The sequence below is a fragment of the Monodelphis domestica genome, chromosome 7 (genome assembly GCF_027887165.1).
Source record: "Monodelphis domestica isolate mMonDom1 chromosome 7, mMonDom1.pri, whole genome shotgun sequence".
In the NCBI taxonomy this organism is placed as follows: Eukaryota; Metazoa; Chordata; class Mammalia; order Didelphimorphia; family Didelphidae; genus Monodelphis; species Monodelphis domestica.
This window is the reverse complement of record NC_077233.1, coordinates 183,984,254-184,010,105: the sequence shown is the minus strand read 5'-3', so window position 1 is coordinate 184,010,105 and position 25,852 is coordinate 183,984,254. Positions and strand designations below refer to the sequence as shown.

At 41.8% G+C, this 25,852-nt stretch overlaps 1 protein-coding gene across 1 annotated transcript; it reads left to right on the top strand.

The window, feature by feature from the left end:
• The first annotated feature begins 1,402 nt into the window (after positions 1–1,402).
• LOC130455595 (vitellogenin-like) lies at positions 1,403–25,852 on the top strand. The gene is made up of 9 exons (XM_056806294.1): positions 1,403–1,543; positions 4,185–4,235; positions 10,352–10,512; positions 11,478–11,548; positions 15,363–15,528; positions 15,866–16,003; positions 18,178–18,367; positions 23,540–23,664; positions 25,811–25,852. Exons 1-9 carry the CDS (start codon positions 1,489–1,491, stop codon positions 25,850–25,852), a joined length of 999 nt encoding a protein of 332 aa, XP_056662272.1. The 5' UTR covers positions 1,403–1,488.

Below are 25,852 nucleotides of genomic sequence, written 5' to 3'. Positions count from 1 at the left end.
ACACCCCCGTATGTTCAGGGCCTAACGGGCCAGTTCTGTCCAAAGATAATGCAGCCAGAGGCTGACAACTTGTAGAATCTTTGGGGAGACGGCATTTTGGGAGGTAAAATAAGTCCATGCACTAAAGGACCCCTGAGAATCTTGTTTATAATGTTCTGGGTATTACCGGGGCCTGGGCCCTTGAGCTGCGTCTGATTGGGTTGGCCTCTGATTCAGTAAAAGCAGCTTTAAGGAAATACCTGTATTTTTTACAGCTATTAAGATACATGAAGTGAAGACGGCAGGAGCACAGTGCGCTATCGTGGCAGACCTCAGATATTGGTCGCCTTACAGGAATATACACACAACAGTGTCATAACGAATACAGTTACAACAAAACATCAATGCCCTGGCCGTGTCGGATGACGTATGCGTGTACTGCACATAGTTCATCACCTCTCTGCCGGGGTGGGGAGGAAGAGCATCCTTCCCAAACACCACAGATCTTGGCGCGGGCTCAAAGACTTTTGAGGTGGAGGTAAATATTATCCGAGAGGGCAGACTTGCTCGCTGCGTCCTGAGCCTGAAGCCGGCACTCTTTTATTCTCACGGTGAGAAGTGGCACTGTAGTATGGGCAGCTGGGTGACAAAGTGCAAGTTCTGGAGTTAGGAGACTGGAGTTCATATTTTGCCTCAGACACTGCCTGTGTGTATGACCCCGAGGGAAGCCACCCAAAGCTGCTTGCCTCAGGCTTCTCAACTGTCAAACGAGCTAGAGAAGGACATGGCAAACCACTGAAGTGTCTTTGCCAAGAAAACTCCAACTGGGGTCATGAAGAGTTGGACCCCACCGAAATAGCCGAACAACAAATGCCTGCTCCCTTCACATACTTAGAACGGGTGGGATACACTTCAGTTCAAATCCAACCTCAGCTACTTCCTAGCTATAGGTCTACCAGTAGGTCAAATAACCTCTATGGACCTCAGTTTCCTTATCTGTAAAATAAGAGGATTGGATTTGCTGGTCTCTAAGATCCCTTCTTGCTCTAACTGTGTCCATGATTCCCTCTGCACAGTTGCTCCATTGAGCCAGTCCCTCCTTTTGCTTTGCCCCTTCCCCAAATGAGGCTTGGGAAAGGGAAAATGATTGCCTTTCATTCCCAGTGGGTTAGTAGTTCCATTAGGGGCTGTGAGCCTTGCCAGGCGCAAGGAGCTAAAACCTTCTTTTCCCAGGTTTAGGAAGGGGGGATTTTTCCCATTGGTCAGCACCTTTCCCCACCCCTCCTTTCAGCGGGGGAGCTTATAACTTTATCACAGGGCTCTGATTGGCTGGCAAGTTTCCTCCTGAAGCCCCCTCCCCTCCCCACACCCCTCGGGCTAAGAAATGAAGCCCTGCCTTGCTAGTCTGTAAAGAAAGTGTCCTTTCAGTACTGGCCAGCTCAGTGCTGCCTTTGAGAGCTGGAGCTGATGTTTGGTTAACTTTGGGCTGAGGAGGGGATCCTGGTGGTCATGGGGCTCGTGGCTCTCGTCTTCCTCTGGACTGTGGTGGCGGCAACTCCAGGGAGTAAGTACCCGATCAGTCAGAACAGCTCGAGTTCTGGGTGTTCTCCCCTACTTCCAGAGTGATGCTACTGCTGGGCACCCACCTTCTGCTGGGAAAACGCCTTCTAAAGAGTGTGCCGAGTTTGGAATGCCTCTCCCCCTCCTCCTCTTCCTCCTCAGGCAACTTACCAAAGGCTTGTGAAACGGGAGGAGGGAGGCCAGGGGGAGATGCTTTTCCTGGTAATGTCAGAGAAGCAGAGTGTCTCATCTTCATGAAGCCAGCTGCATTCTCCGGGGAGCCGGGGAGATGAGGGGGAGTTTGGGGAGCTTTGGGGAAAGCATCTCCCAGCACCAGTCCCTCAACACTAGGGCAATGAAATGATTTCTTGCTGGCTGTGTTTGGAAACTGGATTTTTGAAGCTATTAAGCCATCCCTCTGATGGGTGTCAAGCTTTGAAAGGAAATGGATTAAACCATCCAGGTCACCTCAAAGGGAATCTGGTGCCGAAATGACCCTGGAGAGAGCCGAGCTGTGTAATTGATTTCTTGAGTCTGCATATGGGGGATGTCTACTTCTGAAGTCTGAGGGATGGTAGATTGGGTTAGAAAATTCAGTAAGCCCTGGAAAAAATGATAGCACAAACAAACAGAAACCTTGAGTGGGTTAGCTTTGATTGATTTGCTAAATATGATTACTGAAGGACTGATCTGTGATTGTTTTAGATTTTTTGAAAAGTTCATCAACATGGAAAAACAGAGGAAGTGCTTTTAGAATTCCTGTGGCTTGTCAGTCTTCACTACCTTAGGGGAAGAGGATTTTGCTTTTTTTTTTTTCCTTAAAATTCATGGGAAAATTCTTATGGGACCATTCCATCAGGGATTCTCAGTAGCAGAGCAGATATGATTAAATGGGGGAAAATACTTGGCCTTTATGCAGCTGAAGGCTTAAAGCTGGCTCTTTTATAAAAGTGTTTAATTTGGCATACAGACTCCATCTAAGGTGTCCTGGGGAGGGAAGATATTATTTCAAAGAGAAGTCAGATGGACTAAAACTATGTGATGGTAAAATGTGATTTTATCCCCTCTTGACAATGAATTAAACACCAGCTTTTCTTTAATAAGAAAGAACTAGTTTGGATCAAAACATTTAGAATATCAGAAACACTACAGTTCTTGATTATTTTAAAGGCCTTTTTAAATGATGTATTGAATGGGGAAAGAGTTCTTTGTTAAATGCTTTTTTCATTCCCCTTTTTCTCAGTTAATAAGCAAAAATAACTTTTCAAGAACTCAAGTTGGTATTTTTAAGTACTCATAAACAGTTACATTTTTCTTGAATGTAGAATTGAAATTCCAGAAAGCACTAAAATCACTGCAAAATTCAGCCACTATTTGCAGCCATTGCCTTTTGTTATGTGAAACTTTTGGTTACTCCTTGGCAGAACTATAAACAGCCATTTTTTTGCACCTGAGCCAAGTTGCAGAGATAGGAGTAGGTTCACCTGGGGGTGTGGGCACTAGAAAGATGAAGGACCCTGGGGCACTTAGCTAGATTGGGAAGGAAGCATACCAAGTGACCATCCTGCTATTGTCCTTCTCATTTCCCACCCTGGCACAAAGCCCCAGCAGTACCATCATTTTTATAGCCCTATTCTTGGAGAATGGAAAATGTTTCATGAGTGTCTATGTTTGTCCTATGGAAAGGAAAGGCAACTAGGGTTTTAATTAGATTAAAAGGGGATGGAGGAGGGAGAAGCTTGTGCTCCCGGTGCCAAGTGATTCCTGTATAAATAGGAAGTCCAACGTGTGCTGATAAATGCTTACCAACTTGCTCTCAGAAAACGCAGGGCACACTTTTAAATTTAGTCCGTATGTTAACATTTTCTCCATCACTTTCTTAAGTCTAGACCATCAATAGAATAATAAATCAAGCTCTGGTTTGTAGCATTTGCTGATTGGCAAAGGGGAAATGATCACATTGAAAACTTAACAATATCAAGAATTGGCTCCTTGGCACCCCACTTGGGACTGTTTCTACAGGGCAGGCAGAGGAGGATAGGTCATTGATGAGATAGAAAAACCCTGATGCCGACATATTTAAGAGCGAAGGGTCTATGGCCATCTTTACTTGTGCTTTGCCTTTCTCCTGTTAGAGGGAGAAAGCTGAAACAGCACCCTCTTTACACCAACTCACACTCCAAGGATCACCATCAAAAGACCAGAGGTTAGAGATGGAAAAGACTTTCAGGGCCATCTAGTCCAATTCTTCCCATTCTACAGATGAAGAAACAGATATTAGAGACTTGGGCGAGATCACACAGTGAGTAAATAATCACGGTCCTCTGGTTCTAGATCCAGTTCTCTTGCCATACTGCAGGATGGAGCACAGGGGCACATGCATCCAGATGGCAGGTCACGAGGCAGGATGGGGTCTCCCTGGAAGGGCACTCAAAGAACACCAGTGCTGCTGCTGAAGATAGAAGAGCTCTGTTTCTGCCGCAAATGGGGGATGGAGAAGTTGGGGTGGCAGGACTCTAGCTAAAAGCACTTGGAGGTGGTATTTCAAGTTTGCTACAAGCCAAAGGCATGGGAGCTACACCTGAAACTTCACAAGGACTCTTTGTGGCTGGGCTACAACTCACTGGATTTATTTATTATTTCAGATTCTCCAGAGATGCCAGGTCAGGAAGCCTCCTGTATGACAGAGTGTGCTGGTGAGTGCATGGTCAAAGTCGCTCTTGAGCAAGCCCTGTAGACTTAGACTTGGTTTGGGGGTTTCTCCCTTGTCCTCACGTCTTCTCCCTCTCTTTCTCAGTTTAATAATAGTGATGTTGATGATGATGATAACTATTGAAGGAATATAGCACTTATTACGTGCCAGGCACTGATCTAAACACTTTACAAATATTGTCTCACTTAACATCCCCTCTGTAGTTGGCAGGATTGTATTCAGATCTGGGAAGGGTATCTGTCAGGTCTCTTCTAGAGAGTGGCTACCGCCATCCAAGCCTTAGAAATGGCCATCTCCATTCTGTACGCCATGTATTCATAAAGTATTAAAAATAAAGCAAAAGAGAGAATGAAATGAAGTGAAAACCTATCTTGCTGTGACTGCTGACACCCATCCAGGACTTCTGACTATTTCTTTTCAAAACATGTTTTTTTTTAATGTCTTTATGTCACATTTATTTCTTTTAAAATGAATTTTGCTTTTTTATTTTTAAATTTTAAATAATTTTTTCTTGTTTGTAGTTCAATTAAGAAAAATTTGCAGTCAGTGAGCATTTCTTTTCTCTTTTTTCCCCCACCTTAAAAAATAAAGCAAAAACATTTATAACAAAAGGCATAGCCAAGTAAAACAAATGTCCTCATTGGCCATGTCCATTCTGTTCAGCATTGGCCATGTCTCATTCTGGCCCCCTGACTATTTCTTTCCAAAATGTATTTTATGTCTTTATATCACAGTTATTTCTTTGAAAATTTAATTTTGTTATTTTTAAAAATTCAAATATTTTCTTTTTTCATAGTTTAAGTTTATTGCAATGAACAAATATTTATTTTCTTTCCCTCTCCCCTACCATAAAAAACCCCCAAACCTTCTAAACAAATATACATCATCAAGCAAACCAAATTTCTGCATTGACCATAACCATTCTGTCCGGTGTATGTTTCATGAGAGGGTACTACAAATCATTATTGCTTTCTTGGAATTGTGGTCCCTAGAGTCATTTCTGAAGGAAAAAAACAACACCTCACCTCTTCTTCCTTTTCTCACCACCCCCCACTTTGAATTCTTTCTTGCATTAAAGAAAAAACAATGAACCACAAATTTAAAAAATAGAATGATAGCATCTGGCATCGCACACAGCATTCTGCCCCAAGTAGTCCTCTGCGATTGGATTTCCAATTAGTCTAAGCTTGGCCTCCTTTTCCTTATAGTAATTGTCTTTTTCCTACCTTCTATTTTTTTTTTAATCCTTACATTTTGTCAGTATCCATTTCAAGGGAGAAGAGTGGCAAGTTCTAGGACTAGGCAATGGGGGTTAAGTGACTTGCCCAGGGTCACACAGCTAGGAAGTATCTGAAGCCATATTGGAACCCAGATCCTCCCTAATCCATCCAAGCCTGACACTCTATCCACTGAGCCACCTAGTTGCCTCCCTCTTGTAGTTATTATATGTAATATTTTCTGTTGTTTCCCTCAGTACCAATTTATACAAATCTTTCCATGTTTCTCCAAATTGCTTAAAAATATACCACTCCACACATATACCATCACCTTCCAGCTTCTTTTCTTTCTGGTGGTTCACTTCATCTTTTGTGGCTGTGGATGCTGCATAGACTTGACCAGGTTGTATGCTAGAATCATCATAGCAATCGCTCACCTTCCTATGGTACTTTGAAATCTGTGAAGGACTTCACACAAACGGTGTCTCAGAAGTTTTGGCTCAGAACGGCACTAAGACTTTTGAGGACATTCTACACGGTATTTGACACTCACAACAACCTTGCGAAAGAAAGTAGGGGCTATGATTAGCCCCATTTTGCAGATAGCAAAACTGAGGAGTTAATCACCAACACAAGCATTTATTAAGCACCTACTGTGTGCTAGGGGCCATGTCCTAAGCACTGGGGATATTAAGAAGGGGAAAAATCACAACTATATTTCCTGCCCTCAGAAGAGATATTAACACATATATTATATATATGTACAAATACATATGGATATATGTTCCTATATACATATAATAGATGGAAAGCAGTCTCAGATGAAAAGGTGAAGAGACTGGGGAGACTGCAAAGAACTCCTAAAGAAGCTGAAGTTTAACTGATTGTTGAAAGAAGCAGTGGATGGCAACAAGCCGAAGCGATGAGGAAGAGCATGATGGGCAGAGGGATATAGCCAGGGCAAAGGCACGGAGGTGGGAGATAAGAAGGTTGTGTTGGGGAAGAAAGGCAAATAAACCAATCTGGATGCACCAGAGAGTATTTGGAGGAGAGGAAAGTATGAGAAGATTGGAAAGGTAAGAAGGGACCAGGCTCATCTAGCATCACATAGCTACTAAAGGTCTGAGGAGGGGTTGGATGCCAAATCTGTTCGTCTTTGAGTCCAACATAACATGGGGTGGGAAGGGACTTTAGATACCGCATAATCTAAATTCCTCACTTTGCAAATAAGGCATTCGAGGGCCTGAGAGGGTAAAAGTGGCTACTTGTTATGAACTGGATGCCGTAATGTTTGTGAAAGGGCTTTGAAAAGCAGAAATCCAGATAAAAAATATCAAGAAGGATCACGGTTGATATTGTTGAAGAATACATCATGAAGAAGTGTATTCTATGTAGAGAAGTGGTCATCATTACTCATGATTTTATCTTTTTCCTTTCCCACTAGATGGAGAGTCCCAGAGTCTCTGGGCTCCCCAAATTGTGTCCTCAGTATTATAGCCAAGCCCAGCACTGTATTATTTATAAGAATAGTGCGCGATAACCTATATTTTTATAGTCCTTTTAGATCTGCAGAGGGGTTGACATATTATCTTGTTCAATCTTCACTAATACTCTGAGGTAGGTGTTGTTATTACCCCCATTTTACAGATGAGGAAACTGAGGCTGAGAGACTGTGATAGACTTTGTAACTATTGACAGTAAATGCTTAATAGAAGCTTTATCGACTTACCTGACTTGTATCTTATTGGCTCAAGATTGCCCTGGAGTGAGGGAGGTAGCCAACCCTGATCCTCACACATGGCTTTCGTCATTGGTTCTCCTCAGATAACTCCCTAAATCTACATTCATCCATTCCATATGTCATCTTCTGAGCTCTGATATCACTAGATATCTCCATGCCCAAGACTGACTTGCTCATATTTCCCTGAGACCCACCCATCCTCCTAGCGCCATCTTTGCAGCATCCTTCTGGGCACCAGATTTCACAAGTATCTTTGAATCTTCTTTCTCCACCAAACTCCACCATTAATTGCTATAATCTAGAGAACCTGTCTCCATGATAGCTCTTCTTCTCCATTCATACGTACACTCTCCTAGCTCAGACTTTTATTATTTTCTGTTGCATGAATTATTTAAACTCTTACTTTCTATCTTAGAATTGATCTCAAGTATTGGTTCTAAGGCAGAAGAGTGGTAAGGGCTAAGCCATTGGGGTGAAGTGACTTGCCCAGAATCACAGTTAGGAAATGTTGGAGGCCAGATTTTAACCCAGATCCTCTTGACTGCAAGCTTGGCTCTCCATCCATACCGAGCTGCCCCTTGTTGACTAGATTATTACAAGAATGAATGAATGAAAGAGCATATATGAAGTGCTTACTATGTGAAAAGTAAGACAATCTTGTTTTTAAGGAACCTGTGTTCTAATAGGGGATGATAAAGGTTTTAACTGTAAGTCAGATCAAAAGGTCTAGAGCAGATGTTTTTCATCATCTTGATTATTATTTCCACCAATAGATCATATTGGTTCAACATAATTTTGAATCATTTTGCAGTGCCAAGGACTTCAGTGGTAAAGGACCAGTGGGCTGAAGAGTACTGTCACCCAATGCTATTGGATTTATCTTGTCTTTCATTAATTAATCTTTTGGCCTCTAGTTTTTCATTGCTAAAATAAACTACCTAATACACAAGACTGATCATGCCCATTTCCCTTCTTGAAAATTTTTGGGTTTTCCTCATAGACCATCGGGTAAGATATAAACTCTTCCCTCTGGCAGCTGAGGTCCTAAACTATCTGGAACCTCCCTTCTATTGCCCCTACTCTCTAAGCTTCCTATATTAGTGTTTTCCCTTTCTTGTTTTTTTTTTCCTCTCCTAAATCTATACTTTTATCTTCTCAGAACTTCAACTAACTTTTTTTTAAATAAAAAAAAAATTTTAAACCCTTACCTTCCATCTTGGAATCAATACTGTATATTGGTTCCAAGGCAGAAAAGTGGTAAGGGCTAGGCAATAAGGGTTAAGTGACTTGCCCAGGGTCACACAGCTAGGAAGTGTCTGAGGTCAAATTTGAACCCAGGACCTCCTATCTCTAGGTCTGCATCTCAATCAATCCACTGAGCTACCCAGCTGCCCCCAACTACCTTTTTTTTTTAAACCCTTACCTTCCATCTTGGAATCAATACTGTATATTGGTTCCAAGGCAGAAAAGTGGTAAGGGCTAGGCAATAAGGGTTAAGTGACTTGCCCAGGGTCACACAGATTTGAACCCAGGACCTCCCATCTCTAGGTCTGGATCTCAATCAATCCACTGAGCTACCCAGCTGCCCCCAACTACCTTTTTTTTAAAACCCTTACCTTCCATCTTAGAATCAATACTAAATATTGGTTCCAAGGCAGAAGAGCAGAAAGGACTAGGCAATGGGAGTTGAGTGACTTACCCAGGGTCACACAGCTAGGAAGTGTCTGAGGCCAGGTTGAACCCAGGACTTCCTGTCTCTAGGTCTGGTTTTCAACCACTGAACCAGCCAGTTGCCTCCTCAACAGCCTTATGTGAAAGATGTTCTCTGCTTTCACCCAGGCTAATCCTTCCTGTCTGAAATGTACCACCTCCATATTTCGACCTTTTGAAAATTCTTTCTTCAAGTAGATTTCAGATACTACCTCTTGGATCAAACCTTTCCTGTCTTTTGTCTTTATTCAGTGATTTCAGTCATGTCTGACTGTGATCTTCTCTGGAATTTTCTTGGCAAAGATACTGAAGACATTTGCCATTTCTGTCTTCAATTCATTTTTCCAATGAAGAAACTGAAGCAAACAGAGTCAGATGACTTGCCTAGGGTCACACAGCTTAGTAAGCATCTGAGGCCAGATTTGAACTAAGGAATATGAGTCTTCCTGACTCCAGCCCTGGCACTCTATCCACAGCATCATCAACTTGAGTTGAGGCCAGGGGCAAATATTGAAAATTTCTTGTAATTTTGCAATTTTCGGAATTCCTTCTTTGCCCTTATCTATCACGTTCTCCCTTGTACCACACATATTGGAGTGGCTCCCTGTTCCAGGCTCCCACCTTCCCCTTCCACACTCTCCACAGGTATCTTGTATTTAACTATTCATAGACATGTTGTCTCTCATTAGAATGTCCGTTCTTTGTGGGGGAGGGACTGCTTTTGTGTTTTCTTTATTTCTCCCCCTCCTCTACACTCCAGACGCCTAGCACTGTGTCTAGCCCATAGTAAGCCCTTAATAATGTTTTTCGACTGATCTGTGGATATATCATCCTCATTAGACCATAAGCTCCTGGAGTGTAGGCACTTACTACTGTGTTTTAATTTTGCATGTATAGTATCGAGGATAGTTTATTTTGCTTTAATCTATAATCTATATTTTTTATTATATATTATATATATTTAATCTATAATCTGAAACGACCATCCAGGAGGCTCCTTTCCCCAGCCTCGATTGGCCATTTCTCCACTAAAACAGTAGTTTTTAGAGAGCTGCAGAATGGAGAAGTTCAGTGATTTGCTTGTAGGCATCCAGCCAGTACCTCTCAGAGGTGTCCTTGCCTCTGCGGCCAGAGTCTGCACTATGGCTACATTTCTCCTTAAACAAAACAGACACTGAATGTTTGTGGAATTGAATTGGACAGCCAGAAGCCAAGAGCTGGCTCTGACACATACCACATCAGTTCCTCTCTTTGTTCCTCAGTTTCCCGACTTGTGAATGTGAGAGCTTTGGATTCGATGATGATCTAAAGTCCCTTCTCGTGCTCCATCCCTGTTCTGTGTTCCATGGTTTCTATACTAGGCGAGGATTGGTTAAGGCTATCTACTTGGGTTCTATTCAAGATGGCCCTTGCCTCTCTCCTGTTCCCCAGGTCCCGGAGGACTCTCTTTCTCCAAAGGCGCCCGGTACAGCTATCGGTACTCCACCAGCAGCAGCACCTCCCTGCAGGCCACTGGGACCTGGAAGAGCAGTGTGGGCCTGGAGGCTCTGGTGATTCTGGATGCTATCAGCAGGTGCCGCATGGCATTGTGGGTGAGTGTCTTTGGGGCATCCTCCCAGGAGGACCACACTAAAGCCAATGGAGATAGGCAGAAGCAGTAACTCCTGAGACATGTTCTTTATTTGTTAGAGATGTTACTGTTGTTCAGTCTTCTTTCAATCATGTCCAACTTTTTGTGACCCCATTTGGAGTTTTCTTGACAAGGATACTGAAGGAATTTGCCACTTCCTTCTCCAGATCATTTGACAGATGAGGAAACTGAGGCCCAGGGAACTTAAGTGATTTGTCCACATCCACATAAATATTAAGTTTGGGGAAGACCACAGGAAGTTAGCTGCATGATGCAGTGGAGAGATAGAGTGCTGGGCCCAGAGTCAGGAAGACCTGCATCCAAATCTGGCTTCAGACACTTATAAGCCGTGACACCTGGGATAAGTCACTTAACCCCATTTGCCTCAGTTTCCTCATCTGTAAAATGAGCTGGAGAAGGAAATGGCAAACCACTCAATGTCGTGGCCAAGAAAATAATCCAAACGGTGTCACAAAGAGTCAAATAGAATTGAGCAACAACAGAAAGTCAATTTATTACATTTATTAAATGCCTACTATGTGCCAGGCTCTGTACTAAGTGCTGGCTTACAGATTTGAAACCGTAAGGAATCTGAGAGGTCGTCAAGTTCAACCCCTGCATTTTAAAAATGAGGAGACTGATCCCCAAGACTCTAAGTCTTATGGGTAACGAGTGCCAGAGGGGCAGGGGTTTGAATCCAGGTCCTATGACTCCAGAGCCAGTCTGTGCACTTTCTACTGTTCTACACTGACCCATTACATGAAAAGAAAATGATCTTGCTTTTAAGTAGCCAAGTTGAGAATTGGAGTGCTGACACTTTTAACATGGCACCTGAGATAAATAGAAGTTAAATATATTATCTTTAATAACTGAATAATATCACTGTATCTCTCAAGAAAATATTAACTTACAACATTTCCATCTTAGCTCCAAGACATCCAAATTAAGTCTTCCCTGGAATCCAAGGAAGAGCCCATAAAGGAATCAGAGAGTCTGAGGTAAAGAAATAAGTCTACCAGGGAATACAGAGACATAAGATTGATAAATGGTCAAAGGATATAAACAGGCAGTTTTCAGATGAAGAAATTAAACCTGTCTATAGTTATATGAAAAAATGTTCTAAATAATGTTTGATTAGAGAAATACAAATTAAAACAAAAATACCATCTCATACCTATTAGATTGGGTAATATGACAGAAAAGGCAAATGACAAATGTTGGTGGGAATGGGGGAAAATTGCGAAATTAATACACTATTGGTGGAGTTGGGATCTGATCCAACCATTCTAGAGAGCAATTTGGATTTATGCTCAAAGGCCTCTAAAACTGTTCATATCCTTTGTTCCATCAATGCCACCACTAAGTCTTTATCCAAAAGAGATTTTTTTTAAAAGAGAAAATGATCTACTTGTATAAAAATATTTATTGCAGCTCTTTCTGTGGTAGCAAAGAATTGGACATTAAGAGGTTGTCCATCGGTTGGGGAATGACTGAACAAGTTGTGGTATATGACAGTTATGGAATACTATAATGAAAAGTAGGATAATTTTAGAAAAATCTAGAAAGACTTACATGAACTGATGCAAAGTGGAGTGAGCAGAGCCAGAAGAACATTGTATGCAGTGATAGTAATATTTCTTTCCTTTTCTTTTCTTTTCTTTTCTTTTCTTTTCTTTTCTTTTCTTTTCTTTTCTTTTCTTTTCTTTTCTTTTCTTTTCTTTTCTTTTCTTTTCTTTTCTTTTCTTTTCTTTTCTTTTCTTTTCTTTTCTTTCTTTTCTCTTCTCTTCTCTTCTTTTCTTTTCTTTTTTCTTTTCTTTTCTTTTTTTCCTTTCTTTTCTTTTTTAAACTTTCACCTTCTGTCTTGGAGACAATACTGTGTATTGGCTCTAAGGCAGAAGAGTGGTAAGGGCTAGGCAATGGGGGTCAAGTGATTTGCCTAGGGTCACACAGCTGGGAAGTGTCTAAGGTCAAATTTGAACCCAGGACCTCCCATCTCTAGACTTGGCTCTCCATCCACTGAGCCACCCCGCTTCCCCCAACAGTAATATTTCTTGATGAACAACTGTGAATGACTTAGTTAGTCTCAGCAATTCCAGTGATCCAAAGCAATCCTGGAGATTCATGATGAAAAATGTCATCCCCTCTCTGAAAAAGAACTGGTGGAGTTTGAATGAAGACTTTATTTCCTTTTTCCTTTTCCTTTGTTCCTTTTTTAAAATTTGAGATCTCTTCCACAAAATGACTAAAATGGAAAACTTTTTTACATGATTGCACATGTAAAATCTATATCAAATTGCTTACCATTTCATGTAGGGAGATGGGAAGGAAGGGAGTAAGGGAAGGTGAGAAGAAGGAAAGAATTTGAACCTCAAAACTTAAAAAAAAAAGAATGTTTTTTTTTTTTTATTAAAACCCTTACCTTCCGTCTTGGAGTCAATACTGTGTATTGGCTCCAAGGCAGAAGAGTGGTAAGGGCTAGGCAATGGGGGTTAAGTGACTTGCTCAAGGTCACACAGCTAAAAGAAATGAATGTTAAGAAAATTGTTTTTACATGTAATAGGAGGAAAACTAAAAATTTAATTAAAAAAATTGTACTGACATAATCTGGAAAAAATTATCAAAAAGAAAAAGCAATAAGATATGCCATGAGCTTTACCTTTAAGAGCTCACTATCTTTTGTGCTATTAAAGATTTTATTTACATAACAATTGCCACAACAGCTGGTATTCTATGTCCATTTATGTGTTTCTTAACCATAGGATAATAGGTCTACCATAATTGTTTGGTACATTTTATAATACAGAAGGAAAATCTTATTTTTATATGGGTTAAAATGTCTTCACATGGGTTCTGCATATTAGTAAAGCCCTCGAGTGGTTTGAAAAAACCCTGTTTAGGTGTCTAGGTGGGGAGAGGGGATCTTGTAAACGAGGACTGTCTTTCTACTTTGGTGTGTGTGAAAGATCATAATCCAAACGTAAAAATGGTTAATGAAGATTGGCAAGGTATTATAGGAGTCAAGAACTTACATGAAGGAGTCTGGTGCTGAGAAATGGGTTTGCCTCTCATCTGGTGGAAGAAAATTATTGCCCATCTTTTCTTGAATGCTGAAAATGTTTTATGTGTTGTGTAAAATGACACAGAATCACTTCTGGGTTTGTGTCGTGCTCATCCTCTCCCTAATAAAATGGCCCCTCAGGCTAATGGATTCAGGATAGCCTCGTGCCTAAATGAGGAATTTGCTCTTTTTTTACCCCTCGAACTCTTCATTTCTATGCTCTCATCCCAGAGATCCAGGCTGAATCACTTAAACCTTAGGCTTGGCTCATGTCCCCACTCTTCTCTAAAACTGGGCAGTGTAGACCAGGTCTAGGACAGCTGGCTACTTATATAGCTCTAGCCCTGGGATTTCAGTAATGGAGGAAATCTGTCGTGTGGAAACTCTCCACAGAAGCCGATTGGCAATGGTCTGTACGTTAGAGCTTTGAGCTCGTTGTGAGGTGGGACCTGTCTGTTGCCTTTCTCGATATATACGCAGTGCTTAGCACACTTTCACACTGCTCAGTGGCTCTCTGACCAGTATCTTCCATCTTTACCTTTTCTTTGCCCAGCTTGGTTTCTTGCCTTCATGGTCACTTCTAGTAAACCTGAGAAACCGCATGGAGAGGGAAGTAGCCATCATTTCAAAGCCTGTGCGTCTCCTCATCCCACCCATTTCCTAGAGAGGGGATTTCTCTAGAGAACAGGTTCTCTCTCATTCTCAAGACAAGCCAATCTTTTGTCTGGCTTGGCCAAGCCTGGTAATCTCCTGGTATTGTCCCGCTGACCAGCTTCCCAGCCCTCCCCCAAGCCTGGGAGACAGTTATTTCAAAGCTGAGAGTCAAATAGAGCTGGCCCAACCCCGGCTCTCCTCATCTCTCCAGCTCTCTCTCTTTTTCTTTTCTTTTAAATTCATTTGTTAGAGCTTTTGTCTGTGGATATGGGAATGTTGAGGGGGCAGATGGGTCCTCTGCTCAAAGGCTTGCTCAGGGAGGAACCGCTCAAATGGGGCGGTGATGTCTATTGTCCAGAGCCCCTCATCAGAAATGCTAAGTCACAGGGACGGAAGACATCGGGCTCCCTGAAGCTGAGAGAGAGTGACACTCACTATTCTGGGTGGTCAGACTCCATTAGTGTTTCCCCAGCACAGGCAAAGATGTGTGACCTGAGACCTAGTGGGCATTGCTGTCCAAGAGGGTCTAAACTGCTTAAAAATTCTGGGGGGGGGGAAGTGCTCTTGGGAGGGTGGGAGGAGACAGGGAAGATAGGAGAGCAGGAGACACATAAATAACAGATTATAATATGAAATCACAGATTAAGTCCTTAGTGGCCATCTTGTCTCCTTGTTTTTTAGAAAAGGAAATTGAGGCTCCAAGAGATTTTACCAGAGTCACACAAGTAATAAGTGGAAGAAGTGGGATTTGAAATCAGATTTTCCCCCCTAAATTCATTCCCCCCCATTGTATCCCACTTCCTCAAAATAGACCTAGGAGTTATCGAAAGGAAAAGAGTAAGGGTTTTGAGAGAGAATGATGGGAAGAAACCCTGGTGGAAGGACAAGAGAGGAAGGGCTGCTGTAGGGAATAAAGCTGGAAAGAGGAAGTGTGAAATTCATGTGTTAAGAGGATTGGAAACAAAAGCCAAGCTCCTAGTTGTCCTCTAGGCGCATCACCTCCAAGAGTCCTTCCTGGTCTTAATTTATGATCCTATGATCTCCAGCCTGCTTCACTGGGGTGGAGAAAAGTCAGTTTAATTCTATTTGGTTCCATGTAGGATGACTTTGGAAAAGTTCCCACTTTCCTTTGTGTTTCGTGATGGAAAGATTCCCAAGGTCTGCCCCCACCAAGGAGATCCAAGCTGGGTCGTAAACATCAAACGTGGTGTCTTAAGTCTCCTTCAGAGCAGCCCTGGAACCACCATTCCCGAAACCATTGATGAGGTGAGTCTGGTTACATGCCATGTCTTGGCTTCCCCAAAGCCTTCTAGTTGCACTAGGAGAAACCTGGGTGGATTTAATCAAATTGGGAGAAATGAAAGGACCATTTTAAGCTTGGATTCCCTACCTGAGCAACACCAGCCACACAATCTTTCTCAGAGAGGATGAGGGCTAAATGAGAAATTCAGGGAAGACATGGAAGAGGGAGATGTGTTTTGGAAGGGAATAGTGAGGAATGAGGAAGAAAGGAAATGGGGAAGAGAAAAAATAAAGAAAGGAAGATAGGGAGAAGGAGACAGAAATTCTGTTATCACTCATGGGCTTGGGGTTTTGGCTCTAGATCGATGTCTTGGGAAAATGCCCTACCACATACACACGAAAAGGTTCCCGACTCCTGAAGACAAAGGACTTAACCCAATGTTCTCTCCGACACCATGGATTTACTTTTCTTCGGTCAGAGGTTCTTCCAGGGATGACAGTAAGTATTATTGATCTGCATTATAGTCCTAACCTAGACTCTTGGGACTTAAAAAAAACCAAAAACCAAAACCTTTCACCTTCTGTCTTAGCATCCACACTTAGTTTTGGTTCCAAGGCAGAAGAATGGTAAGAGTTAAGCAAACATGGTTACCTAGGATCACACAGCTAGACCTTGGAACTTTTGAAGAAGGAATGTGTTGTTTCTCATCAGCCAGCAAAGTCCTTCTGTTGAATCCAGAGCTCACTCTGAGATCAACCATTGTTTGGACAGTGGTTTAGATAGTACTTATCCATTCTATCTGGTCCCAATTCCCATCCCCACAGGGGCTGATAGGTTCAATGCCTCTGTAACTTAAGTTACCTAAGGATAAAATGAGATAAGCCCTGGGGACCAGTTCAAGATCCCAATAGTCTTATAATAAGGACCATTTTTTTTCAAACCTTTACCTTCTGTCTTGGAGTCAATACTGTGTATTGGCTCCAAGGCAGAAGAGTGGTAAGGGCTAGGCAATGGGGGTTAAATGACTTGCCCAGAGTCACACAGCTGGGAAGTGTCTGAGGCCAGATTTAAACCTAGGACCTCCCATCTCTAGGCCTGGCTCTCCATCCACTGAGCTACCCAGCTGTCCCCATAAGCACCATTTTTTGAGGAGGGGTTCTAGTGTATTTTTACACTAGATGAACCACAGTGCTCTCCCATGTCTCATTCAGGACTATGAAATAGAAAGGATGGAAGAAGAATCATAGAATTGTAGACCCATTGAGCTGGAAAGGCCCATAGACCTCCATCCTACCTTATTATCTATAATTATTAGGATTAAATATTTGGAGTTGGAAGGGACCTTCAGGGTCATCTAGTCCAACCTCCCCATTTTATAAACACAGGTATAGAGGGAATGATAATTCTTCCCCAGAGCCACATGGGTAATGGCTGAGGCAGGATTTTAACTTATGTTCTATGCCTTCGAGTCAAGTATTCTATCTAGTGCCACACAAGAGAAATGAGGTCCAGAGATTTAAAGCAACTTCTCTAAAGTCACAGAATAACATGGTGGCAGAGCTTGGACTAAGACAAAGCCCCCTTGCCTTGAGTTCCAGGGTCTTGCTATCCTACCATACTTCTTCTCTAATCAAAGATGCATATACATTTATAGATTTTATAGAACCTACATGCACATATCAACCTTACAACCTATTTCCTTCTTAAAATTAAGTTTATTTCAATGAACAAAACTCTATTTTTTCTCTTTCCCATTCTTTCCTGTTGAAAAAAAGAGAAAAATGTAAAAGCAAATAAATCCTCATATTGACCAGGACGAAAAACTATTAAGTTTTACCCTTCAGCCCATAGTCTATCATCTCTCTGTCTGGAGGTCACTGGTTTGCTGGAATTGTACTTAATCATTACACAACCTATTTTCAGGAATTGTTCCAATATGAGTTTTATAATTGTTCCCTTCAGAGATTTTTCTCCCCTTTTCTTTTCTTTTAAACCCTTGCCTTCCATCTTAGAATTAATACTAAATATTGGCTTCAAGGCAGAAGAGCAGAAGGTAAGGGCTAGGCATTTGGGGTTAAGTGACTTGCCCAGGGTCACACAGCTAGGAAGTGTCTGAGGCCAGATTTGAACCCAGGACCTCCTGACTCTAGGTTTGGCTCTCTATCCACCGAGCCATCTAGCTCTCTCCTTCCTCCTTTCTATGCTCCCCTCCTGCCTCATCTACCCCCAAATTCAATAGATTAATTCATCCCAATACCCACAGGATATGATAATGGAACAATGAGAAGTCTTTCTCACCAAAATCATTCTGGGCCACAGTGGTCCCTAAATTTGGAACTCAGTGCCTTGGGTCAGGGTCCTCATTCTATTCAAGTCTTCTTCTTTTTTCTTTTCTTTTCTTTTCTTTTCTTTTCTTTTCTTTTCTTTTCTTTTCTTTTCTTTTCTTTTCTTTTCTTTCCTTTCCTTTCCTTTCCTTTCCTTTCCTTTCCTTTCCTTTCCTTTCCTTTCCTTTCCTTTCCTTTCCTTTCCTTTCCTTTCCTTTCCTTTCCTTTCCTTTCCTTTCCTTTCCTTTCCTTTCCTTTCCTTTCCTTTCCTTTTCTTTTCTTTTCTTTTCTTTTCTTTTCTTTTCTTTTCTTTTTTGTCTCTGATGTATTTCCTCTCTTCCTTCTCAGTCCTCACAGCCGAGCTTGGTTTCAAAGGTGGAATGCTACCAGAGTTTCCGGGAAGGTCTGCTAGAGGAGACAAAATGCACAGAGTCTGATGTGGTTGGACCCTTCTCTGAGAAAGGGAATGGTGTGGAGACCAGGACACAGTCCACCCTGAGTCTGCTGCACATGAAGCCCCAGGCTCCATCCAACAAAGGTAACTCCCCACATCCAGACAGGGGGCAGGTTTTTTGCCCTTGCTCACATGTACTCGAATCCCATTTTCCTTCCCCAAGAAAGAGTGGTGGAGATCTTGTCATTCTTTCCTCTGTCTCTGGCCAGGACATCCTTGTAAATAATGATGAAATCAACTTGTTTGTTCCAATTTCTGGAAAAGAAGATTGCATTTTTGTCCCATTTCTTCATGGATTCTTTCTTCCCAGCCTCATCATTCCTGACCTATCTTATTCTGTCTCCCCTGAGGATTCCTCATTCAGCTGAGTTTGTCTCCGGCATATGTATTTCTTCAGGTCTGATGGCGCAGAACCCATTGGGATTAAGTTTGTTCTTGGACACCCTAGTTCATTTCTCATTTTACTTTTGAATTTAAAACACCAAAGAGGATGAACATTTTTACAGACAAAGCAGAACAGAAAAAGGATTGAAGGTACAGTTCTAAAACTGTACCACAACCCAGCAATTTAGAAGGGAAATCGACAAATGAGGGGGCATCCGGTGGGAGGGTGGCCAGGAGAGTTGGGGTTCAGGAGGCCATGGCAGATGGAAAACAGCTAAAGGAGGTTGGAATATTGAGCTTAAAAAAGGAAAAAAGAACTCTCAGGTGTTGGGAGTGGGGTAGAGAAAGCAAGAATGTTCTGTTTAAAATAAAAAGGAAGTCACTAGAAAGCATAGGAATAGAAGGACCTTTCCTAAAAATAATACAGTATATATCGAAAACCATCAGCCAACATCATCTGCAATGGGGATAAACTAGAAGCTTTCCTAATAAGATCAGGAGTGAAACAAGGATGCCCATTATCAGCGCTATTATTGAACATTGTAAAAGAAAAAAAAGGATTTTTGTTATGTATGAGTTTGCTCTTAGAACAATGACCAATATGGAATTATGTTTTGCATGACAATAAAAATAAATTAAAAAAAAAACAGAACTAGAGAAGAGGGTAGCCACAAGAAAAAACAAGTTTAAGAGTATAATTCTCTAACCTGAAAAAAAGAGTCCATCTTTAAGATAACTAAATAGAAGTAAAAAAAAATAAAAGGCTGAGAAAATGAGCAAACAACAAAAAATAAATAGGGAAGAGAAAAAGAAAAAGAGTAGGGTGCTTGGCTGTTGTTCCAGTGAACAGGACTATAATTGGACAGATGGATATAGGAGGAAATAACAGGAATCTGGTTTGGGTTCATTAAAAATAAAAATAAAAGAAGTCCTCAGCACCAAGGAGGCCGTGTAGGGTAGTGGAAAGATCATTAGCTCTGGAGCAATAGTCAAGCCATGAATGAGCATTTTATGAAGTCCTTAATGCCAGGCACCATGTTAAACCCTGGGGATAGATGCAAAGACTATCAGAAGCAATCCCGTCTGACCTAGTCCAGGAGGTTTTGTTGTTCAGTCCTTTCAGTTGTGTTGGACTCTTTGTGACTCCTTTCTGGAGTTTTCTTGGCAGAGACACTAGCATGGCTTGATATTTCCTTGCCCAGCACATTTTATGGATGAGGGACTAAGGCAGCCATCAAGGTTAGGTGACTTGCCCAGGGTCACATAGCTAGTAAGTGTCTGAGGTCAGATTTGAACTCAAGAAGATGAATGTTCCTGACTTCAAGCTCAGCACCCCATCTACTGCACCATCTAGTTGCCCCAACCTCAGATACTCTCCTCTATGATCTTGGGCAAATCACCCGGGACTCAGTTTCCTCATCTGTAAAAATGAGGAAGTTTAACCAATTAAGGTCCTATCAATGCGTCAATCAAGGATTCTTTATTTAATACCTGATAGCAAGAAGAACCGTGCTGCCATGAGATGCTCTCCTACTAGGATCAAAAACGTCTCTGCTTCCCTTTTCTGGGCAAAACGATTATTTATCTTCCTAGAGCCTGACCGGGATAGCTAGAACATTTTCTTTATGTCTGTGTGGAAATGCCCACTAATATTCTGTCTTTTGTTCATGGAGGATCTGGGGTTTGGGAACTCCTTCGTCCCTGCTGGATAAGAGGCAACAGTCACACTCCTTGTTTGGGGAAGAACCTGGAGCTAAAAATCTTCCCACGGAGACTCTAAAATCCAGCTTCTTGCTCTCTCCCCTGCCCCCTCCCCCCCCATCCTGGGTGTGAATGGAAGCACGTGGGGTCTTGGGTCTCTCATTCGCTGGGTGGGTTCCATTGAAGACTGACAGCAGAGCAGCCACTTAACAAATGGTTAGCATATAGCTTAGCCTCAGAGGTGAATAGGAAGACGTCACTGTCTACAATGGTGGATGCGAGCAAGATGGGGGCCACGTTGGGTTGAAACTGGACCCTGGTTTCTAGAGAAAAATCCAGAAATGGGACTTAGCTTTAAGGTATCTTCTTTTCCTACTCATATGGATTTATTAATGTTTATTTATTAATTTTTAAGTTAATTAGTTAATTAAATTATTAAATTTATTAATTCCTGGAGTGGAACGTGTTTCCATGGATGCGGATGACCGACTCATCTGCAACTTTCAATTGGAAAGATTTGCTTGGGATGCTGGGAAATAAGTGAATGGACTTGGTATGTGTAAGAGGTAGGACTTGAACCTAGGTCTTATTGTCTGCAAGACTTGCCTTCTACTCACTGTGTTAGAGGTCTCTACTGAAAATCAGACTCATGGAAATATTCTATTCTCTCTTTTTATTTCAATTCATCAAGCATTTAATAATAATGATGATGGTGATTAACATCTATAAAGCATTTTAAAGTTTGAGAGCACTTTCCATGTTATCTCATTTGATCTTCACAGCAACTCTGGGCGAGAGTCCTCATTTTATGGTTGAGGAAACCGAGGCAGGCAGAAGTGAAGTGACACAGCTAGTAAGTATCTGCAGTTAGGTGGTGCAGAGGAAACTGTACTGGACCTGGAGTCAGGAAAACCTGAGTTCAAATCCAGCCTCAGATACTTCCTAGCTATGTGATCCTGGGCAAGTCATTTAACCCTGTTTGCCTCGGTTTCTTCATCTATAAAATGGACTAGAGAAGGAAATGGCAAATCACTTCAGTTTCTTTGCCAAGAAAACCTCAAATGGGGTCATGAAGAGTCAAACAGACATGACTGAACAACAAAATAGGTAATTGAGGCATAATACTTAGTCTTCTGGTGTCCAAGTCCAGCTCTATATCCACCTGGCTTCCTTCCATTAATCAAGGGAATACAAAATGTGCTAGAGGTGGCAGCTGGGTGACTCAGTGGATTGAGAGCCAGGTCTAGAGATGGGTGGTCCTGGGTTCGAATTTGGCCTCAGACACTGCCTAGTTGTGGGACCCTGAGCAAGTCACTGAATCCCCATTGCCTACCCCTTAAGGCTTTTCTGTCTTGGAATCAATACAGAGTATTGATTCTAAGATGGAAGGTAAGGATTAAAAAAAAAGTTTAAAAAAATGCGCTAGACCCAAAGGCATGTACAAAAGTAGTCTGAGACACAATTCCTGTCTTTGAGGTGCTTACAAGGAGTTACATTTTACTAGGTGTTCCTTCCCCAATTCTCCACAAATGTTCTCATCCTCATTTTATATGTGAGAAACTTAAGGATGAGAGGAAGTGATTTGTTCAGGGTTCCATGGCTAATGAGTGGGGGAAGGTGGGATTGGAATCCAGTTCTACTGGCAGGATGTCTAGTTTCTTTCCTTTATATCACATTACCTGTCAGAGGTGGAGAGAAGGGAGTTGTCTTCATCTACAACTAGGAAGTACAAGTATCCCTTCCTCATTGCTGGGTTTGGGGGCACAGTAGCCCCATGAACTAGAAAATTAGTGTCAAAGTTTTTGGCCATCCCTCCATGCCAGAGACATTTGAATTTTTCTTTCTTCTTTTTCTTTTTCTTTTTATGGAGTGTTTATAGTAAGAGAAATTGAGCATATTTATGGTATTAAAAGAGAAAATATGTTGATACTATACATATATTTTGTGCATTTCTGAGCTTCTCAGCTTTTTCTGTGTTGCCTGGTGGACTTCATGTGTCGTCTTTAGTTTCCACAAAACTCCTCCCAAATTCCCATTTAATTTCTTACGCTAGCTTGCGATACGTCAAAACTGCAATAAAAAGGAATACCTGTGTTGTAGTCAAGATACCTACTGAAGTCTTCTGATTCAGAGTTCTGTGGTCTGTTCTTCTATACCATTATGTATATATGTATATATGTATATATGTATATATAAAACCCTTACCTTCTGTCTTAGAATCCATACTGTGTATTGGTTCCAAGGCAGAAGAGCAATAAGGGCTAAACAATGGAGGTCAAGTGACTTGCCCAGGATCACACAGCTGGGAAGTGTCTGAGATCAGACTTCCATTGCTTTTGTAAAGAACATGGCAATCTACTCCCTTAAGGCTTTCTGGATCCTTCCTATAATTTAATAAACCAGAATATCCCTCCATGGCCACTATTTTCCTTTATCTGTTGCCTCCCCCAATTAGGAGAACTTTTTGAGGGCAGAAACTAACTGCCTTTGCTTCTTCATTTGTGTCTGTAGCCACATTCCAGTGCTTTGCACCTGGGAAGCCCCTATACTAAATTTCCAAGTGTGGACTGTAGTCCCTGCTTTGTACTTCTAGTAGGCTATGAAGCACTTTATATTGATCATAAGAATTCTCCCAGCTTTTAGCTCTCTCTTGTCCTCTCTCCTTCCTTTCTCCCTCTCCTGTTCTCAAAAAGAAGATTTCTGGCTAGAAGCTATACTCCCCCCACTGTTGAATCATTTTGTTTAGAATCCTGGGCTGGGGAGGGGGCTTAGACGATCTATCTATCTATCTATCTATCTATCTATCTATCTATCTATCCATCCTCCCTCCCTTCCTCCCTCCCTCCCTTCCTCCCTCCTTCCTTCCTTCCTTCCTTCCTTCCTTCCTTCCTTCCTTCCTTCCTTCCTTCCTTCCTTCCTTCCTTCCTTCCTTCCTTCCTTCCTTCCTTCCTTCCTTCCTTCCTTCCTTCCATCCATCCATCCATCCATCCATCCATCCATCCATCCATCCATCTATCTATCTATCTATCTATCTATCTATCTATCTATCTATCTATCTATCTATCTATCTATCCATCCATCCATCTATCTATCTAATCTATCTATCATCTATTCTATTCCACAACCTGTTCCTTTAACCCCCTCTATTTATGCTTCTTGTCTCTGAAGCAGATTACGGACAATTTTATGTGAGCAATCTACTGTATGAGTGGGAAGGTCTGGCCACCCAAACCCAGGTAGCTGATGTAGCCGAATCTGTGAGGAAGTTGTGCCTGGCTCAGGCCACAAGTTTTGAGGTAAGTTGATTTTCATAGCCTTCTTCTAGAATATTTTGAGCGTCATTTGGGGATGGGAGGTGCTGGTCAATGTTTAACAATCAACATTCTGGGGGGGAAAATCAGCAGTTAGGTGGCTTGAATTGAAAAGCCAGGTCTAGAGACAGAAAGGTCCTGGGTTCAAATCTAGCCTCAGATGCTTCCTGGACAAGTCACTTATCTCCCATTTCCTAGCCCTTACCATTCTTCTGCCTTAGATACAAGACATAGCATTGATTCTAAGAAAGAAGATAAGAGTTTGTTTTTTTTTAAAGCATGCATACATTTTAAAATTTAATCCACATGATTAACATATTCTCCATCACTATCCAGAGTTCAGACAATCAATAGAACAAGGAACCAAGTCCCGATTTGTCAATTTCTATCTGAAAATTTAATGATGGGCTCTCTGAAGCTGTTTCAGCCAGCAGCAGCACACCCTTGCCTGGGGGTAAGGGCAGAGGTGGGAGACCCCTTGAGAGCTGTAGAAAGGGAAGTTCTTCATCGCCTACAAGTCCAGACCTCCAGATTTTCCAGGTTCAGCATTAGGGACCCCGGGAGAGGAGAGCTGGAAGGTTGTAGAGCTGCTTAGGAACCCTGCAGCTCAGCTTTGAATCTGGCTTCCGCATGTTGAAAGGGGAGAGGGGAGAGCTCAGAGCAAGATGGGCCATGGAACTGTCATGTTCCAAAGACATTGGGATGCTCACCATTTGCTTCTTGAGCAACTTCACAAAGCTGTTCTGAATCAAATGAGATTATAGACAAAGTGCTTTGCAAAATTTTAACCCTTCTCTTCTGACTTAGAATCAATTCTGTGTATTGGTTCCAAGGCAGAAATGTGGTAAGGGCTAGGCAATGAGGGTTGAACGACTTACCCAGGGTCACACAGCTAGAAAGTATTTAAGGCCAAATTTGAACCCAGGACCTCCTTTTTCTAGATCTGGCTCTCAATCCACTGAGGCACCTAGCTTCCCCTTACCTTGCAACTCTTAAAGTGCTATTTCAGTGTTTGCTATTATTTTTTGGTGCAATAGATAGAATACTGGGCCTAGAGTTAGAAAGACATCTTCCCAAGTTCAAATCTGGCCTCAGACACTTCCTAGCTATGTGACTCTGGGCAAGTCACTTAACCCTGTTTGCCTCAATTTCCTCATCTGTCAAATGAGCTGGAGAAGGAAATAGTAAAATCACTACTATATCTTTGCCAATAAAACACCAAACCGAGTCACAGAGAGTCAGACAACCAAAACCAACTATACTACAATAACAAAAGCAACATTATTATTTTAAAGTGGCTAGGGAATTGGATGGATCGAGAGTCAGGTCTGGAGTTGGGAGGTCCTGGGTTCAAATCTCAGACACTCCCTAGCTGGGTGACCCTGGGCAAGTCACTCAACCCCATTTGCCTAGCCATTCCAGCTCATCTGCCTTGGAACTGATACTTAGTATTGATTCTAAGATAGAAGGTAACAGTGTTAAAAAAAAAAAAAGATTGTTCTTTGGCTAGCCTTCCTCTGTGAGCCAGAAGAATCCAACAAGATTCTTCTTTTCCTCCCCACCATTTTGAAAGACTAGGTAGAAAGATAAGAACTATATCTTTGTAAGGGGAGAAGGGAGAAATTCCAAAAGCTGGCTGGGCAGTGACAACACACTCAACACGCCTTCCCTCCAGCAGCATGCCTTCATTTCTTTTCTAAAAGAAAGTGGTCTGTATAGAAATCACTTTGCAAGTCTGTTCCATGATACCAAAGGCCCCTCTTTTCAATGGCTGATGCTACTGCAAATGGCTATAAATTTAAATAATCAAATGTGAACCTTACACTTATAAAAATAAGAGTAATAATAGTAGCTATTAATAATTTACCCAGTACTTTACAGTTATCAAAGTGCTCTACCAATATGTCACTTAATCCTCCCAATAATCCTGGGAGATAGGCGCCATTGTTGTTGTTGAGCCATTTCAGACTTGGCCAACTCTTGACTGACCATTATTATGCCCAATTTACAGATGGGGAAACTAGGATAGATGGAGGTTAAGTGACTTGCCCAGGATCAAACAGCTAGGAGGTTTCTGAAATTGGATTTGAACTTGGATCTTCCTGACTCCAGGTCTAGTGGTCTTTCCTAGCTGCTGGTGTTTGTCATTATCTACAAGGATGGACCACCATAG

Coding starts and splice junctions, on each gene's coding strand:
- LOC130455595 (XM_056806294.1), top strand. CDS start 1,489: ATGGGGCTCGTGGCTCTCGTCTTCCTCTGGACTGTGGTGGCGGCAACT. Junction 4,236..10,351: donor CTGTATGACAGAGTGTGCTG/GTGAGTGCATGG, acceptor CCTGTTCCCCAG/GTCCCGGAGGACTCTCTTTC. Junction 23,665..25,810: donor CTCAGGCCACAAGTTTTGAG/GTAAGTTGATTT, acceptor GGTCTTTCCTAG/CTGCTGGTGTTTGTCATTAT.